Below are 20,602 nucleotides of genomic sequence, written 5' to 3' on the forward strand. Positions count from 1 at the left end.
GAGTGCAAAAAGTATTCGTACAAAAAAAATTTTTTTAATAAGCTTTATTTTTAAAAAGTAAATATTATCCAGCGAGAGAAATGAGCCATCGAATTGATGTCGAATCAATATCGATACGGTGATTTCAACACTAATTTAACGTCGATTCGACGTTTGATTGACTATCATTTCTTGCTGGGTAATTAATAATTTATTTACATTTTATATAAAGAATAAAATAGACTGTATGTTTCTTAAAATTATATATATCAAAAAGATGTGTATTAATTATAGAAAATATATCATCTGATACTAAGCGAAAATTAAAAATTGTATTATTTAGATGCTCGAAAAGTATTCGTACAGTCGAAAAATTTAGCTTCTAAGATCAAGAATACATGCGAAACTCATTTGTTTATGTTAGAACAGAATGTATTCATTGTATAAAATTGATAATTAATGTTTATTTTCTACAAATAAGACTTTTTTTATAAAACATTTCCTTGTACGAATACTTTTTGCACTCACTGCATATTATGTGAATGTTATTAGACTATTGTATAAATTGCGCACCAATTACCGTGCTGTGTTAACGCTCTCATTGTCCGTATATTATTGTTATATTATTGTTTTTTTAATTTCGAGAGCCCGATTAGTATTTAAATTTTGATTTTAAAATTAATAAGTTAAAATTTGAGAATAAAATTTTTCTAGGCTTTCCTACTTTAATTTCAGCACAAACCGAATTAACGCGGGAGTGACAATTTTACGCAACCTCGTTACGGCATTACGCGCGCAAAAATTAGCGAGTCTGCAACGCTAACACAAAGCGTGCGACTGTGTAGTGTACGACTACGTTTTAGATGAGGCGACTAATGATAGTGATTAAAGGAAAATCATAGAGAAGGTATTGTTTAAATGCAAAAGAAAGACAACTGAAATATTTGCACTATCACATTATCGTGCTTGGCGGCACACGCCACGAGATGTGCTTACTTTATTAATAGGTGGACGGCACGCTCTATCACTCTTGATTAAGCCTATTGCCGGGCCAACGGCATTATACCGTAATACATTCCACGCGAACTGTGCACGGACGCTCATTGCCGCTTGCAAACGTTATAATTGGTATGCGTGGTGTACTTGTAGTGCAAGTTACATTTTTCCCTCTTCCTCTCTCGGTAATTAAATATTAGATCCGCAAATATGACTTTCATTTGCCGAGTACCGCGCGACTTTGAAGAGATATTGTAAATTTTTTAAAGAGCGTCATTATACGTATATATTTTAATTACCTATGTTTTATATTATATTTCGTGACATGTATAATTTGCGACAGTATAAACCGTCGCAGACAGTTGGAAGGAAGATAACGTTAAATACGTCATCGTCGGTACTCTCAGCATCGGCGTTCATGGCAGCTACGGTAATGAATTGATCCTGAAGGATCACTCGGGTCTTGCGACGCAAATGAGATTACGTATTATGTGAGTCCCTCCGTACGCGCAGCCGTGAGAGGAATATTGCGGTTGGGCCCGCATGGAAGACAGAAAAGAAGAATCACTGATGAGACAAGGGTTGACAAATGGGAAAGGACATCCGATGCCCTTAGGTCTGGATAATCCTTCGAGATGGAGAAAAGGACAAAGTCCCCGTATGTCGAGGGAGCAACTCAGCCTCTTCAAATAGGCCTTGTCCCTCACAGAGTTTCCCACATAATACACACACACAGAGAAGTATTCAATACCGCGGGTATCCGCTGAATGTTCTATTTGCGAATTACGAAATTGGCCAACGCGACGGTTTATTTCGTTGGGATCGGCGTCAGCCGGCATCATTATTTTATTAGTTGCAATGAGAATACCAATCTAGAACATGAAAAATTCGCGGGAGCGCGAAGGGCAAGCTCTTTTCTGCGAAAGTGCGAAACGATCGGGCGGGTCTGCTTCATTTTTTTTTCTTCCATTTCCTCGCTCTTCCCGATGCATAAGATCTCAAGTCGAGTTGTTCGTGAAAGCAGCGCATTAGCACGTAACACATGTCGGACCTCGGGCCCGTCCCTCCGTCAAGTTTTTTGTCGGCGACCTGCATTAAGCCGCCCGCTCGAGCGGCCTGCGAGGGCCTCCGAGGAAATCGAGTTTGTATCTCGCGACTTACATGTGCCGCCGATCATGCCGAGGCCGTGTTTCCGAGAAGAAACACTACGGTCGTTTTGTCCGCGGAGTGCCGGCCGATTGAACAGTAATTATGGCGCGCAGTAATTACGTTAATTACACTACGCTCACCGGGCCCGAGAGGAGGTTCCGTTTGCAAAAGCAACGGAGTGGTTATACGTGCCATTCGTATTAAGCTTCGGGATTTTAAGCGACGCGGACGGGGAACGATAATGACGACGACGAGAATGACGATGACGATAATGGCACTTAGGAAGGGACGCGAGCAATACGGGAATTAATATTGAGCGCGCGTATACGACTGCCGGGTGCTAATTCACGCCGGCATTCGTTCGCTGGTAATTAATGCGACGTATAAAATGGGAACGGAAAATGCAACGATACGCAATTGCGCCCCGTGATGCCGTCAAGTTTATTGAGACTTTTCGAACGAAAACTATCCAGACGGCTGCGTCCTGTTGAACGACATCCCGCGCGTTTGTATATCGCGTAACTTAATAACGACACGGTAAATAAATCGTCCCACACAACCGGGGGGTGAGCGTCGCTCGACAAACGTGTATTCAAACGCAAACGTCAATAACGACATTAATTTCGTTTTACGGCATCGACGGGTGCTCGTTTTTTTTTTCTTTTTTTCATTGACATGTTTGGAGTTTTTCAACGTTTTCACATCGATGCGACTAGTACATTTGCATGAGCGCTCTTCAACAGCGACTCCAACTTACATTCTCTCTATGAACAATTCGCAGCGAATACTAATCGTCCGCTCACTAAACAATGAGTGACATCATGTCACAGATTTAGTCCGAGCGACAAAACGGAAGCCCGTTTTATCGAGCTGTCCAATTTAGCTCACGCACCATTTGCTTTTACGGCTAATCATCGCTCAATCTTCGTTCCGTGATAATGAATGGTCGTAACTCGTGCAAATTATTTGACATCCAGTGATAATTACTAAGCCATTCTCCCGAGGTTATCGCGCACCGCACGATTTGATATCAACGCAAACTAAACCGACATTTGGTGCCGACGAAACGCAACGATTTTAACGTATATTGTGCGAGAAAGTATCGCGAGAAATACGAGAAACGGCAAAGACGGAGCGAAAGAAATATAACGGTGGAAATTGCGGCGGGTAAAGAAAGTCTGGCACTAAGTACCGAATGAAACGCGAGCGAAAGAAATGCGAGGGTAGTAAAAGGACGGAAAGGGCGAGAGCGAGCTCGAGGAAGGCGGATCGAAGGCCCCGAAGGTACGAAAAGGAATAAACGGACGAACCATCGGTAAGGACCAGACACCGCGTTTTTCTCGTAAACATAACTTCAGTTGAGTCGACGTAAGACATAAAACGTGTTGAAGAACGATGGCCGCGCCTCCCACAATGCCCCTATTCACGAAGTTCACATCGCTGTTGTTATCACAGCGCGGTCGAACCTTCGCGACCTGGAGGTCTCTTAACTGGAGGTTGAAATCTCTGAAGGCTGCGACGATGGCGAGTCGCGTGAGAAACGAGCGATGACGCATTTGTGGGGCATGCACTTGAAGCTTAATTCTCAGCGATGTGAAATTTTCACCCTTCATTTGCACCCTGAGTCTTCGAACTTTAGTGCAGATTTTTATATTGTTTCATATTGCGTAAAGATCTGAAAAATACTTACTTGTGAAAGCTTCGACAATGAGTTTTTGCTATTATAGAAGTTGGATTGTATTTTATTTATTTTTTGCTAAGAAGCATTAAAAATTATTAAGTTAATTAAGTAATGTACCAGAATTTAAAAAAATGACTGGGTCTTTAAAGTCCAACATTGTCGATGGAGGATTAACTTTTAAGTGGTTTAAAGATGCGCAAGTTTATACATATTTAGAGCATCCAAAAAATATTTTAATTAAAAATTTTTTATTAATATATTATGTTATAATTAAATTTACATTAATTAATTACGAGATAGAAAAATGTAAAAATAATGAACTTCTGGGCAATACTTTTTATTTTCTTTTTCAGAACAAAATTTAGAAAAAAAACTATACTTGGGGGGCTGTGACCTCATTTATCTACTAAAAAGTTAAAAATGAGCGAACCGTAAAAAATCAAATTTAAGAAGACTCAGGAAGAGTTCAACGTGTTTCGAGGACAATGATAAACACCCTCGACATTCAGGGAACATCCAGGTCTCGATGCACATGCTCGGCGAGGAAGATTACCTCGCGACAGCTTCGCGGGAGCATGTCTCTTCGCGATGAATCAGCGGGAGACTTGCTCGAGCGAAAGTCCTCGGAAATATGATTAACTACGACGGATATTAAACAAATACAGATTGTGCAACGAGCATGTAAGAGAGCCGCGCTAAGCGGCGGTTACACCGACCGTTTATTGGTTTATGAATCACGACGACGGAGGTTCGCGCATACGGAAGAAGATTAAGCCGTTAAATAAAACGTATCCGTCTATTAATCTTCGTGGGTTAATTACGATTTACACGGTCGTTTGTTGCGATTCGCCGCACGTCCGCTTCGAGCTCGTCGAGTCTCAGTTATCGCACTCTTCAATCGGTGGAGTCGTATGGGGCAACTCGCGCAAAGCAAATATTTCTCTCTCTATGCCCTCCAGCATAGAAATAAAGCCATGACATTTACCGCTGTACCGTTTGTGTGCGACCAGCAGGAAATTTGTCCAGGCGAGCGATCCTCTTTTTGTCTCCACTGTCCCGGTGCAACGAGCACGTGGCCAAACTACACAATATCTCGCAATAACGGTGAGTACCGAAGGGATGGTTGTACGTTTATCCAGCGATATGTCCGGACATTGCCGATTCCCCTCTGTCGCCTTCCGTTCCATTCGCACGTGAAGGTACATATCTGAATCGCGGAGACCTTCAAATCGTATTTCAGGGACCGAGTACCGGTTTGAACTCTTCTTTTTTTTTTCTTTTCTTACGCGGCTTCGACAAAACTTCCGTGGCATCTATCAAAAATTATTGTGACTTTTATCGACTGCAACGCGAACGAGATAACGTCTAAAGTACCTTAACTCCAACTCCGGTTAATGTCTGATTTACTTCGTTTCGGATAACGCGGGATTATCATGATATTTCACGTACGCGGATGTCATACGTGATGATCCGCCAGATTTATCGTCAGAATTTGTAACTTGTGAATTTGGTCGAATATCATTGTATTTTACATTGGGCGTATTTTACATGGATTGTTTTCTGATTTGCTTGATCGCGAAGTTATAATGTAAAATTTTTTAAATTGTTAGAATTATGCTATACATAATGAGTCCAGTTTCTGCAGATTTGAAAACAATCTGGTTTGATTTACAAGAAACTAGACTAGAGAATAGTTTTTATCGGAATAATTTAAAATTCTGATCCTGCTCGCGCGCGACTTACTCATACGATCAATAATTATTGTATTTACAAATTAATGCTAAGCTGCATTATCTTATTCTCTTTTAATAGTGAACAAAACATTACGTTATGTTTTATCAAGAAGAAGAATATTCAACTATATATTCAGAGATGTCCAAAAACCATCCGTTCTCTACGCTCGCAAACGTTCTTTTAATTTATGCAGAGAGTCTTATCCAAGGGATTAAAAATTATTCCGAGAATAGAAAATTCTCTCCAGACCTCCACATTTGTCACGTCCATTCGGTTTCTCTTCTCCCTTCTTCCATGTCTTTCCTGTTTTGCTCGCATCTGCCCCCGCGGAGTGCTCTCTTGGGAACCTCGATTCCCGCGAATATATGCAAATGCAGTCTGTCAATATCCGAGTTCACGACCAACCATGTAGGGAAGATATAAAAGGACCAACCTTTTCCTCGACGCCTCTCCGACTTACTACATCAACGTTTGCATAGCGACTGGCGGGTATGATGCTGCTGAGAAATTCATCGATGTTCGGGGGACTCGATTTTCATTTCGTCCAGCATCCGGAAAGTATAATATTTTCGCCCTACATATTGGAAACCAGTCCAATATCCCCTCCATAAAAGAGCTCATCTTCTTCACGACGTCAATGTCTAGAGAGTGCTCTCGCAAGAACCACTCGAGAGATAGTTTTTTTTTTTTACATAAAACGGATCTCCATCGTTTGTCTATTATTCTCGTTACACACGCCACGTTAACACAAAGACCGTTTGTCCGAAATCCGTTTTTCTATTCAAAGCACTATTCATCGCGTTCATCACAATCACGACAACCGAGAAATTCAAAGAGGAGTAAAAAACAGTGAGCGTCCCCCGCATGTAATATAAATATACCTATGTATTTTATTGTTTCCGGTACAATATTTGACGCTGCGATTCATTCGCCCTGAAGCGTGGCAGTAATTTGATTGTTGCCTGCCGCTGTAACCGAGCACAATAAAGACCGTAATGAATTTTCGTTTTACGTGTAACGGACTTTATCGAGGCATAAAAGAAGGTACACAACGCGAGGTGGTACGTTATTAATTTATTATTATGCCATACAGAAGCGGTCGGCGTGCCGAATTTAGCCAGGTCTGAACGCAGGATGTCCGCGCGCACACAGGTCGTCCGATACAAGCCATCGCTCCGCTATTACGCGATAACACGCGATTGCTTTATTAACGGAGCTTTAATCCGGGAGGCCGAGGAACTTTTATACCGGCACGTCTAAAATAGTCTTAAGATATCTGTCAGGATTTGGCAAACGTTGAGAGAAGTTATAACGACATTCCTTTCTACCAACTTTCTTGAATCGATAATACCATTCGGTCGTTTTATATATAATATTATATATAATTCGATAACTGATCATATTTTATTTTATTTCGTAATATTGATATATCGCTCTGGTTAATATTCGTGATATTCTAAAATTAAAAAAAAAACGATAAATTAAATAAATCTGTCAACTCAGAATCTATACTCCGTACATAATTATGTTTCAAGTACGTGCAACTTATACATGTATGGAAAAAATGATTTTGCTAAAATATATAAAAATTTAAGTAGATATACAAATCTTAAAATAATTTTGTTAAATTATCAAAATTTGTGTAGAAAATTCAAGCATGATAAGCAGTGCTACAAAAAGGTTAATAGTAACCATTCCCTGAACCAGCTTGAGTGCCTTATATTTTAATAATCCAACAAATTCTTTTTAGATTAGTATCTAGTTATGTTTTTACATGGAAAGACCGATTTCGAAATATTTAAAAGCCGGATGCATATCTGAAAATAATTTTAATAATTGTAAAATTAATTTAATAATTGAACCGAAAATAATTTGATCTGAAAATAACTTAATTGAATCGAAATTATGAAGAGATCTTAAGCATGATGAGCAATGCTACAAAAAGTTTTGACATTGTAACAATTATTTTAAGTGTCTTAGGTACATATTATTTTGATGGTCTAACAAAATTATTTTCAAATCTGTATTTATACCTAAAGTTTTAAATAGATACTTCAATAAAATCTTTCCTTTCGTGTAAATACTTCAGCAAAATCGTTCCATGTAATCCAGTAATATAATTATAAGAATTTTTTAGCTGTTCTCCTGTGAAGTGTCACCATTGTTCAGCACTGGACACCAGTGCGTCTCATCGTATTTTGCATTAAGCGGACCGAGAGTGCAGAATAGTTTTACCTTATCCCGTGGGACAAGGAGTTAATTCCTGAGTGTTTATGAAACAAGCTAAGCATGGTCGAGCTTTATTAAATCCACTTTACGATTTAATTCATCCGTCGCTTCTGATGGAGGGACGTACATTAATAATTTTTCGTTAACCCAGAGTGTTCCGTGCCCGAAGTAAATTAATACGATCTCAAATATTTTGTCGCGCTCTTCGCGTAACGAACGCCGCGTTAATTCTTCGTTCTGGTAATTTAATGGCATGACTTACGGAATACTTCGTTCGCGCATTACTTCTAAAATATTTTACAAGATATTAATCCCCTGCAGCTTAAACGTCGCCAAGACATCGACTGAAAGTCCGGCATAACTTTCTTTTATTTCAGAAGCTCAACGGTTTTTCCACTTTGTTCTCTTTTCGCCAAGACGTGAGTCGCCAACTTTTGCCAAAGCCATTTTCTCTCTTGATACTGTACGGAATATTTTGTTTAACTCAAGTTTCCGCATCTCTGCGAGAGTTCAACCTCCTTGTCATTCTATTCGAAGAACTCGAGAGTGCCGCAGGTCGGTTCGAGACAGAATTCGCACATGACTAGCGAGAGTTTGCGACATTACAGTCTTAAAATACACTTTAACAACTCGTAGTTTTTACAGCATCGTTCCCCCATTAAAAATCGCGATCGTGCAGCCTCAATTATTCGTTCATTTGATTCACTGACGGAGTCTCTTTTGGAGTCTACTTTTTTAAAAATACTTATAGCAAAATGTTATATAATATTTTTAATATTTCTGAAATGCTTAATCACAATTTTGATATTCTAAAAATATTTTTAATTTAAGAAATTCCTAAATATAAAAAAATAGATTCCATTTTATTATTCTTTTTTATATAATATAATTCTAAATAAAACGTTTTATGAGTTATACATTTGAAAAATACTCTTTCAATGTAATAATTTAAATAATAATTGAATATTTTATCATTTCATATTTGACCTTAAACAAAATTTTGCTTGCGATGCGCCAATAGCTTTCCTCCTTGATAAAAATTTCTGAATCCATCAATTCACCTCATAAACTTTCATGGTCACTGTCGCCATGCATAATTGCACCGCTCGGTGTAATTAAGATCCTTCTCGGTATATGGTAGTTTACACGCAGAGACCGAGTAAGTAAGCGACGTATCGCGTTACTTCCCTTTGCCAAGATCGTCGCCGCCGCGATAGGAGTCCCGACGCGCCTTATTCGCGCTGCGCACGCAAATATTTGTCGCGAAGCCGCGCATATTCGCGCTGAATTAGCACAAGAGCGGAAATCGTGGTGGTGCTGTTACTGTTTTCAAACACGTTCATTTATTAATCCATCCGAATCGCAATTGAGTACACTGATATGTATTAAACAATCAGTAATCCATATAATATCAATCCAATATATCAGTAAAATAAACGTGTTTGGATTGTTACACAATTTGTTTAATTTCCGATTGAATAAAATATATGGCTCGCTGAACTTGTTATTCGCGTCGCTTATCACGCGATGTTGTTGTTGTATGGAGAAAAATTAATCGATTAATTTTTGCTTTGTAAGACTAGTAAACATATCCTCCCAACATAGTTATTTTTGCCAAACTTATGACCAACTTTGCTTGCTTGAAAATAAAAAATACTATAGTTTAAAGGAAAAACTCAATTTTTCCAATTTTTTTGGTTTTTTCCCAAAGATACAAAAATTCATTTTGGAAAAATTCACGCGTGCTCGTAAAACCTACCACGTTTGCTTCTCGGTTCTTTCCGCAAAGAAAATAATTGCATATAGGGTACACAGTGGGATAAGTTAACAGAAATTTTGAAATTGTATAAAAGATTGAGGTCGCATAATATATTTAATAAAACGTACAAAACATACTATTGCACTTACTGCAAGAATTAAAAATATAGAGCCCAAACATCATGTTTATATGATAATAGTAGGTCTAGAAAATAATTTGGATTTAAATTGAATTCGTAGCAAAATTTGAAAAAAAAAATAAATTACAAAGAGACACTTCAGGAGTTCATTAGATCGGAGTGTGACAAACTAGAGTTAAAAATCTGTCTACTTAAGCTTTGCCATGTACTAAAGGAAGGTTAGATTAGTTTTTACTATAAAAATAGAAGGATAACCAAAAAATTTTAATAAAAATAATGCTACATAATTTCATAGATCGCATTAATTTTATAAAGGAATTTAGAAGTTACTTATTATGTACTTTTACATAGCAAAAACAACAATTTTTCCAAAAAACCAATTTTTCGGAAAAAAAATCGAAATTTTTCTGTTTTTTTTCTAGCAATTTGAAAAAAAAACAGCTTTTTTAAAACTATAAAAAATACATTATGATTATAGTAAATCCGCGTTCAAGTTATTATTACATCACATTAAAGTAAATCATATTATGCTCGAAACTGTACAAGCACGAACAACTCTCAAGACTTTATTATACTTTGTATTTTTTATCGCATAGTAAAATAAATTTTGTCAGCGCTGAAGCAAAAAATACTCGTCGATAAAGAAAGTTCTATTAAGATGTGTAATAATTTATAGATGTATACTTTACGAGATGTAAAAAGTACGTTACAGTACAGACTAAATGACGATCGCTTATTTGCTAGAAAAGTAAAGTACATTTACATAAGTGGGCACTTTTGTGCTCACGCGCACGCACACACACACACACACACACACACACACACATTATATATGGATTTGCCAATTCCATAAAATTTACTAGAATTCTAGCACATATTACTTTTTCTTCGTGTAGGAGGCTTGCCACGTGATTAACGCTAAGACAGGATGTCGTTTTCATCGAGTAAAAAGAGGGTAACGTCTTCGCCTGTATTTCCAAGACTGCCGCAACAGCATCTGGAAGAATAAAGGCTGTGTAAACGTTGGTCCCTGTGTACACGAGCCACGAAAAGCGGTTATCGCGACGACACTCGAGGCTGGCCGAAACTCGTTAGGAAGGCTCCTGGTCAAAGTTATGACCATTTCGCGGCGGAAGTTTCTCGGCAGGGAGAAATACGTTACATGCGATAGATAATATGATGGAGACGACGATTGATATTATTGACCGACTACCGCGGTTGACTTGTCCATGAGCGTGAATCACGTGCATAACGATGTTACGTTACGCAACAGAGCGTTGCTAACGAGGATAAATGCGCCAGTGATACGATATCTATAATTAGAGTCGTCCCGAGCGTATCAATGCGCTCTCGCATACTATTATTCGTTGTGTACAGCGATTACTATGCTTATCATTTCTTTTTCTAGCACTTGGAATCGTTCTTGAAGACTCGAAACTTATAGTGTTTTTCACTGTCAGAACTGGTGCGCACATTAAAGATGTTATACACTAATCTAATCTGAATGTAAAAGTGAGATATCTCAATTAATAAAATATCCAATGTATATTTTATCAAATAGCACAATAAAATGTATTGATGATTACGCGATTTAATTCGTTTCTATATTTTTATTAAACGTACATCTTTACGTCGATTTGTGGTGTATAACAGCTTTAAAGTGCACTGAGTGCGCACCAACTCTGCCAGTGAAAAACGATATTAATTTATTTATACATAACGTCAGATTTTTTCATCGTTCACCGCTTTTAAATTTTTTCTTTAATTAAAGAAGAGAGAGAGAGAGAGATTACATTGAAAAAAAATTTAATAAATATTTGAATACTCTAAGTAAATATTTACTTGAACTCTAAGTAAATATTTACTAAATGTAAACAATATTTATTTGAAACAAAGACCATTAATTTGATTTAACTATTATTTTTTTTATTGAATAAATATAGATTTACTGTGGGTAATGTTTACTTAGTACTATTCAAAGAATATACATGTGTTAAGATTTAGTCATTTTTTTTTCACTATATGGCGTACAAAAAAACTTAAACAGTGAAACATAAAAGTAAGTAAATAAATATTATGAACTTGCTATTGCTTACACCTTACGTTTTTTTTTTTTGGGGTGCCTTTATTTGTCCGAAGATACGGAAGAATCTGGCGCGAGAAAGGAAATTCTACGCGCGCGGCGTCGCGTTGTCGCTTTAAATTTAGATCGCGAGGGAACCGGATGATATCCATACGACGCTCCAACGTCTTTTAAAAATTTCATTCTCCATACACATGCAGACCCCTGACGACGATGTTTAAACTTTCACAAATAACTATCAGCATAAAGTCAACTGCAGGCTCGTTTATTCTTGCATGCGGGATTCAGCGAAGTCGCTCGCGCGATAAATAATATTGTTGTAGTATTATTATATTTGGATGTGAACTTTCCTCTTCATATTTCTCACCGCCTCTCAATCTTTAAGGTGAACGGCGTTCCTCTTCCCGTTCACGACGAGCGGAATTCGTATCGCGTCTCTAGGCATCGTCGGCGATACGCTCGCGTGGGACAGCATCGATTAATCCATTTAAGGTCACTGACTCGAAAGACCTATGTAAGCGGCTTTCGAGAAAAGAAATAAAGTGCGACGATTTTATCAATGAACTCAACGACGGTATTATATGAATGAATTTAATGTAGTACTTTCTATTAATATTGACGCCTTTTTACTACAGGAGAAATATCGTGGTGGAGATCTTGCGTCATGGAATTTGCAGTAAACTGATGAACAATGAGTTGCAAACAAATCGAAGGTACACGTGTTAGGTCGGTGTTCAATGAGCCGCGACGCCGAATACGCGGTACTCCGCACCGCGTCGTTTCTCAGGATTACGAAGCTATCGATTTCCACGTTCCTTATACACTTCCGTTCGACTCCCTGGCATCTATATCGGCCTGGTCTTACTATTCTCGCATTCATCGCACGCGTGTCTCGCGGCGACGGTACGTTGCACCTGCAGCGACGCATTTGCGCCCTGCATACCACGCAGTAAGACTCGAGACAAGGTCTCGAGCACGCGGCGAAATCTGTCGCGCGTGAATAAAGGAATGATTATATGCGGATGCGAGTCAAAGGATATGTGTCGTCGAATATGTCAGAGTGTGACAAATATGCGTCGAACGGTTACACTGAAGAAATGAACTGCGTTCAATAGAAACAGCTTTGCGATTGTAAATTGTAAAATTCCTTAATATGGTTAGTTTATACATTTAAATCCATACACACATTTAAAAAAATGTTTGATTGAAAAGGGACAAACCAGAAAATTCTGATTATATATGTACATCAACCAGAATTCCGGTTATCTCAACTAGAATTTGAGCAGATTTTACCGGAAAACTTTCTGGTTTGTCCATTTTCAAACATTTTTTTCAGTGCATACACATACAATGAGGAACTATAAGACTAATTATATTAATGCATAAATTTTAAGCAGAATCGTAAGGCTCGTAATATATTCCTGTAAGATTTGTAAGAATTTTTAAGTACGTAATACCTTTATACAATATTTTTGCAGACAGCTTCTTACTAGCCATAAAATTTACAAGAAATCGTAGATATTTACGAGTAATCGTACGTCTTACGATACATTCGCATAAAATTAGAATACTAGTCATAAGTTCTTATATATACAAGTTTTACGAGAACACATTACGAGTCTTACGATTCTGCTTAGAATTGACCCATTAATTAGTAATTACAGTTGCAAAGCTGCTTTTTGTGCTGAACGCAGCCAACGATTTTGCTGGAGTATCTAAATATTTAGTTAGGTAGGTCTGAGATAATGTTATTGGACCATCAAAATAGTTACGCAGAATCTTAAGCATGATGAGCAACGCTAAAAGTTTTGACGTTCTAGCAAGTAGGAATCAGTTTAAGTGTCCTACATAATTATTTTGATGGTTCAACAAAATTATTTTCAGATTTGTATCTTGCTAAATTTTTAGATACTTCAGCACAAAACTGTTTTCATGTACCTACGATAGATTTCCAATGATATTTGAATACTTGCATTCTTTATCCTTTTTTTCGAGCAACATAAATTTTTCACGTGCACATAGCGCGATCAGAGTACACCTATTATTATCAAACATATATTTTATCTAAATAGCGTATTCCTGGAATCCTCCGGAGGCACCAGAGACAGGAAAATCACATCGCGTTCGCCGGACAATCAAACACCACTCCCCGCGCATTCGAACAATCGCGATATTCGATCGTTAAGCTTTGATAAATATTCGTTCTCTCGTGTTGCGCGATATTGCGACCGTGAAATCGTATTAAGTCCGGCGTGGGGATTCGCGACGCGAGGGTGGACGCGTACGAGAGCGATCGTTTTGCAATCCCTATTGTGATAAACGCTCCTATCCTCTTCCGCGTTCATTTTGCACGGACTTTTAAATCGTTTGTCACCAGACACGCTCATCTACCTACGATCGGTCAGCATGCGTCGACCGTGTGCTCCATCCTGTAAAAATCACGGCTCGTCGTGTGATATCAGGATTCAATATTTGTGTCACGCGATGCGAGGGAAGTCGACTCGTTAAATAAATAACTTGCCGACAACGCCGCAACGTAAAACGAACGAGCGCTCATAACCGTTCATAGTTCTGCGTCCATAGTTCTGTCGCGTGATGGACTCTTCATGAGAATTATTATAAAATCATGGAGGAGCTGTTTCTTTGTGCGCATCGCCCCGGCCTTCCACTATTTTTATTTAAGACAGCTGTCGGATCGCGGTATAAGCGAGGAATAATGAGCTCACTGCTATATCTCACCCCGTGCGAACGCATGTAAATGCGGGCATAAACTCAATTGTCTACACCCACTGTATAACCTTCGCGGTCTGTTGACCGTCTTCGCAGTCGTTCCGACGAGAGTTTAGCGTATCGCGTTACCCTCGTTTTCATCAGCGCGATTAATGCGCTCAAACTCTTATACATGACTGACAGACCGCGCAGTTCTCGATCCTTGAAATCGATGCGAACGCATCGCGGTCGTTTCTCCGACCTTTCTGCACTCTCGGTTGTAAAACATCGTGTCTCGCGTATTAAAGTTTGATTTCCATTATCGGCAACTAAAAATATGATTTGCGATCTGATTTCTATTGCGACCTCGGGGACGTTCAATGGGAACTTTTCTTATCGTTGTGTCACGGCCGATCGAAGAGTTCGAAAATCGTACGATAAATGTCGCGCGACATGCATAACTTCCGTGCGATTAAACTAGCTTGACGATGAATTCTCTGTAAACTGACTATTATCCTCGTTTCGATTAATTTGCTCGATTTGTCACGCGGTGACGCCGACCAGGAAAAAATTGTTCGAAGCATTATTCGTACCATTCCATTTATCTCGAATTATTCGGGCTTCCCCGAACAATTTCAGCAGATGTTACCGAAATAATACGAATCGATCGTTTGCGATCGAAACACGTGGTGCAAGAGGTACGAGTCGCGTTTCGATAAAACTGAATCTCTCGATTTTATCGACGGTTTACCGGTTGCGAGAGAGAATCCAGCGATGAACGGCTTAACTGTCAGCTTCTCATTGTTCGGCCGCACCGATTAATGAAACGTAGCTCGACGGTATGAGCGATAAAGGGAAATAAAAAAGTAACGGCGAGGCGTTTATTGGCTATCATTGGACACCATTGGATGCATGCGAGTTTGCTCCCCCGATTACGAAAATGTTCCATTAGTCTCGGGCCGAACTTAATCAGATGTGTCGAATAATTATCAGCTGACATCTAATTATCGGTGTTCACCGATCGATACAATACGCCTTTCTATTTAATCGCATTGCGTTTGATTGTATTTTATTTATTTCATGCGCGCTATCGATCTTTTAAACCCCACATTGTCTTCGGATAAAGAATTGTAATTTTCGGAAAAAAGATATTGTTACTTACACTAAAAAAAAATGATTGAAATATTGAAAAGAGCAAATTGTGACTTCGATATTTATTGGCTATAAAAGAATTTGTGTTGACGGAATATATATTTCTATGAAATATATTTCACTTTTCTAATTAACTGTAAAATAGATGATTTATTTGCTAAGAATCAAATTTCGCCTTATTTAAATAAGGATTTATTTTAGTGGAATAAATATTAGGTATATCTCACAAAGTTTTAAGTATTTTTTTCAGTGCAGACAAATTGTTGTATTGTTAGTATATGCTATGCGTTGATATGATTATCTTACGTGAGTTATTATACCGTACGTCTTTTAATGCGCCAAACAATGTGGCGAAGAGAGATCGTTTATCTCAATTTGAGACGAAGAATGGAAAGCTATGTTCGATCTCGCGATATTTTAAGGGTCGAAGGCTCAACTCGTAATGATCTCGTTTCACCAGAGCGTGTCCTCGTTTCAGCAATCGGAATTAACCACGCGCGTTAATTATTACGACATTGACATCGTTCGATGTTTATCATAGCGATCGTGACTCGAACTGAATGGACGTGGTTTGACTCGTTGCAGGCGTAGCAGCATGGTATGGTATCAGTGACTGAGAATTCCCCCGAAATATGAAGAAGCATCCTTACATCCTCGCGTGCGTCCTACTCCTGCTGCCTCTGTCATTGGGCCTCAGTCTGCAAGAGGACGACCTGGTCTTCGATGACGTCGGTGAGGACAACGACAATGACAACGTGCCCGTTGGGTCCGTCCTGATAAATCATCATACGTCTCACGGCCGTTCCGATCGTTACGAGCACGGATCGTCGTCTCGTGATGGCAGGAGGCACGCCTCTCGGGTCGAAAGGGCATGGGGCGTGCCGGACTCCGTCGTCCCGGTCGGCCACATCTTCAGGATGAAAATACCGCGGCAAGCTTTTTCGGGAAGCGTGGATTTTTATGAGGTAAGTTCGGCTACGCGACTTATTCTTCGACCACGAACGTGACCGGAAGACCATCTCTCTACCCGTTCTGCACTACGGGTCCCTGATGAGAAAAATATTCGTCCTACGTTACTCGAATTTTAAATTAAATTAAATCTCGAAAGTGGGCTTCCGCAAAAAGATTCTCGTATCAATTCTGAAACTTTAAGACTTGGTTTTTCAATTTCTAGTTGTGATTTATTTAAACTTACTCAATTTGATGATAGTGTAACAATTGTATTTTTCTATATAGCTATGATTAATCATTAAACTAATGGTTTTATATAATAACTTCAAAAATTACTCACAAAATTATCAGTTTAATGATTAACCATGGAAAAACATAACTTTTACATTATTATCCAATTAAGTTTAATCACGAATTAATCAGAAAATTAAAAACCGGGCTTAAAAAAAAAGAAATTTAATGTTTGACTAGAGAATACGGCATTCTTTTAGTAGATGTTTAACGCTAATCGATTCTGTTAACGAATTACACGCGAACGTTTGTATCTCATTGAAAGATCTTTTTGTACGAGGAGTAGGAAAAAATCTTATTTAAGTACACCGTACTTGCATTCAGCGTTCGTCCGAGATAAAAGTCGCGTCGGATTTAGACTACTTGAGAACGTCCTTCTTTCGTATTTATCGAGCCTCGTAGCGCCGTCAAGTATCAGCGATGCCCGCCGCTGCTTGAACGCTATTGATTTGCTTGTCCTCACATCTGTCATTTTCTTCCCTCTCGAGTTCCTGCCGACTCGACATCTCTCGTTGAATCCATATTTGCGATTCAATTTACTCCCCGCCGTCTCCTGACAAATCTCATCACCGGAAATCCTTCTTAGGTTGAATGGCCCTAGTCTTCCCTTTGTCTTCGAAATTATTCGGGCAACGGGACACGTTCCTTCCATTCGTGCGAAGGCGATTCAAAAGTTTGCACGATACCCCGACGCAAAGACTGCACGAATAATTATCCTCTCGAGAGGAACAGCAGCGGGGGAATATGGTTTTCACACGTTAAAAACGCATTAACGCATTAGGTTCACGAGACCGTAGATCGTGATCGTTTGCCACAATGGATGCACTGGGACGACGCTGTCTCCACTCTCTTGGGCGTGCCGTTAAAGAAGGACATGGGCAATTATCACCTGAGCGTCACGGCTGTCGGCAAGCACCATGACACCGCCAAGGATCAATTCGTCGTGCAAGTTATATCCGAGAAGTTAGAGGAACTCAAGCATAAGGACGGTAAGGTAAGTTATATCGATAAACGTTAACTCAGCGTAACGAAAATACGAACAACGAAACCAGCGAGAGGATCGTTAGCTGTGAAAACGTATCGCTGGCATCGTTTCAAATTTCTTATCCAAGTCGAACAACAGGTCCCCGCTGTACGTGCCTTCCATTCACTAATGATTAATAGAACTTAAAGATAAAAAAGCGTGGACAAAGGGTGAACTTTTGGTGAACGTTGCACAGGTACGTTTAAATCGTCAGCGAAAAGCGTTTCTGCGCCGTTTGCGTGACGCTGATAAAGAGCAAAATAACGTTTGAAAAACTGTTCTGAATGAAGCATGAGTGAAAAGATATCTACTTTCCGGATGTTATATATTTTTCAACTCGTAATTTAGTCGCGATCGATAAAATCCGCGTTTGATGAATTTATAGTGGAACCTCAAACCATCGTGATATAAATCCGTCAGAACGGCGAGCACCCGTTGCAATCGCATCGCTGCGTTTAAATGTCGTAAAGACATTACTCCTCGCGGATTTTAACTGATTGACATCAATTGATGTTGCTGCGTGCATAACGCGTTGCCTCGTCCAGTTGTATATACCACGATTGGCGACCTCGATCTTTGAAATTTCGCATGTTGGTAGGCGTAAACGGAAAGTTGGCGACTGATGTGAAATAGTGCGATCCTAATTGCAGACACACTGCGATGACGGAGAGGACCAGACGATTCTCACAATTCTGCTGGATGCGCGGATGGACCAACTGTCGCCTACCGTTAGGGTGAATGCTATCGAAAACCTCGCCGGATTTCTGGGAATGCACACGGTATTGATTCTACTATTTGATATTAATCGTTTCTCGTTGCGTTCCTTTGAGACATAATTCGTACTTCAGAGATTGAAAGAAATCGTGCTTATTGTAAAAAAAAGTGATTAAAAAATTATTCAACTGGCTGTTCTATTGAATTTCCTTTGTCTATTAAGAAGCTATGATAAAATTTTTATTTTTACGTTCTTCAGAGCGCATTCTCGATGCATTCCCAAAGTATCAAGGATGCCACCGCACTGGATTCCTCCGTTATCTTTACCGGACCTGGGAACGTTAGGCATCACAAAAATAAAGAGAGTCATTTGACTACTATTCAGTGGCAGGTGAGATTCGAAATTAATTTTCTTAACGGTTATTTAATATTTGCAAGCATAACGATATTTAACTACGATATTTTACATAATTTTTTGTTATCAGTTTTTGCGATATCTCATTTTTTGAAATCTCGCCAATCAAGAGAAAAACCAGGTACATCTATGCGCGTTCGTAGGTTGGCTGCGACGGTCACTTATGGAAACATCAAACAGAGTTGGTGAAACAATTACGGGAGCAAGCGAAGGACGGTACTCTAGCAGAAGTTCTGCAGCTTCCTGTGATGTCGTGGCGCGTCAGGACGGATTTGAATTCCTTCCTGCGAAATAGACGAGAAGCTGGATCCGGCGATTACGGTGATTCGGACGATTACGGCGGTTACGATGACGACTACGATGGTGATTACGACGAGGAGAACGAGGAAGATGATAACGATGATAACTTCGGAGTACCGCCGACTTTCATACCAGACTTGAAACATCCACATCGACATCATCACGGCGAGGAGACGATCGATTGGAAGGTAAGTGTCATAGTAAGAGTAACTTGCCATAATCACGACCATACTGTTTTTAATGAAAATCGTATGAAATGTGCAATAAACGCAACGATCAAATATTTTTCATCGATATACGTTAATCATTTCAGAACGAAGACGCCGATGAACAAGAGATAATACCGAGAATGAGTCAAAGTGAATTGGATAATAAAACTACGACTACGGTAAGTGTCTTATGGAATCAAACACCACTGCGATTGATTCCCTTTGATCAACGTTTATATTCGAGATACCATGGCTCTACTACGGTTTGACATTAAGAAGATTCCTATTTCTGCACTCCTCATTCGCCATTTGCCATACCGCTTGCGGGGGAATCGTTGCGCTTTAAGAGTTTAGAATAGCTACTGGGTATTGTGTATTTTAACGCTGGCCTCTATTTCGTTTTCGCAAACTGTATACTCCGTGTCCGTCCATACGTGCGTTCAAAAGTATGCTGTACAGATTGCGTCGCGAATATCTCTTCGCAGACGAAAACCTGATACTTGGTTCTCTACTTGTACAACTTCTTGGTTGTACAACTTCTTCCCTTCAAAACGTAACTAACAACTCGTATTTCGTGCCATACATCGCATCTACTAACGATTTCGCAGACAAGAACCACTGAACTTACTACATCATCACCATCAACAACTACAACTACCTCCACCACCACGACGACAACTACAACCACCACCCAAGCCACGCCAACGATTGTAACTTCTACTAGTAGCACCACAACGACCGTCACATCAGTGACCGATATAACAGCAACAGCTAGTATCTCCACCGCTGTAGCCCCATCGATAGAATCTCCGCGATCGGAGACTACGGACGAGGAATCGTCGACGGAGAAAACGAAACCCGTGGAACCTGCCGAACCCGTTACCGTTTTACCAACCATTCCTTCGGATATTACTACGATTCCTCCTCCAGTAACCACTCTGCCGCCTTTTAGCACATCGGCCATCCAGACTAGTGTCTTCGACAAAATCGAGACGGAGATCGTCGGTATTACTAATGTTACGACGGAAGAGGTAATGCTTACGTGCTTTAGCGCTTCTCTCATTTGTATAATAGTTCACGCCGCCTAT

The 20,602-nt window shown here is 39.5% G+C and overlaps 1 protein-coding gene across 5 annotated transcripts in view; it reads left to right on the forward strand.

The window, feature by feature from the left end:
• Positions 1-20,602, forward strand: part of LOC108728932 (dystroglycan) — a 71,888-nt gene that overhangs the window by 47,486 nt on the left and 3,800 nt on the right. For 2 of the 5 annotated variants that reach the window (XM_018457760.1, XM_018457759.1), the window contains exons 2-8: positions 16,196-16,575; positions 17,634-17,846; positions 18,527-18,655; positions 18,850-18,981; positions 19,149-19,493; positions 19,619-19,693; positions 20,123-20,545. In XM_018457760.1, coding sequence (XP_018313262.1) covers positions 16,243-16,575; positions 17,634-17,846; positions 18,527-18,655; positions 18,850-18,981; positions 19,149-19,493; positions 19,619-19,693; positions 20,123-20,545 — 1,650 coding nt within the window. In that variant the 5' untranslated portion in view covers positions 16,196-16,242. Of the gene's footprint in view, positions 1-72; positions 78-4,886; positions 4,910-16,191; positions 16,576-17,633; positions 17,847-18,526; positions 18,656-18,849; positions 18,982-19,148; positions 19,494-19,618; positions 19,694-20,122; positions 20,546-20,602 lie in introns of those variants that run through there. The other 3 variants (XM_018457761.1, XM_018457762.1, XM_018457763.1) reach the window with 3 other exon arrangements.

The sequence above is a fragment of the Mycetomoellerius zeteki genome, unplaced genomic scaffold (genome assembly GCF_001594055.1).
Source record: "Mycetomoellerius zeteki isolate Tzet28-1 unplaced genomic scaffold, Tzet1.0 scaffold667, whole genome shotgun sequence".
Taxonomy (NCBI): Eukaryota; Metazoa; Arthropoda; class Insecta; order Hymenoptera; family Formicidae; genus Mycetomoellerius; species Mycetomoellerius zeteki.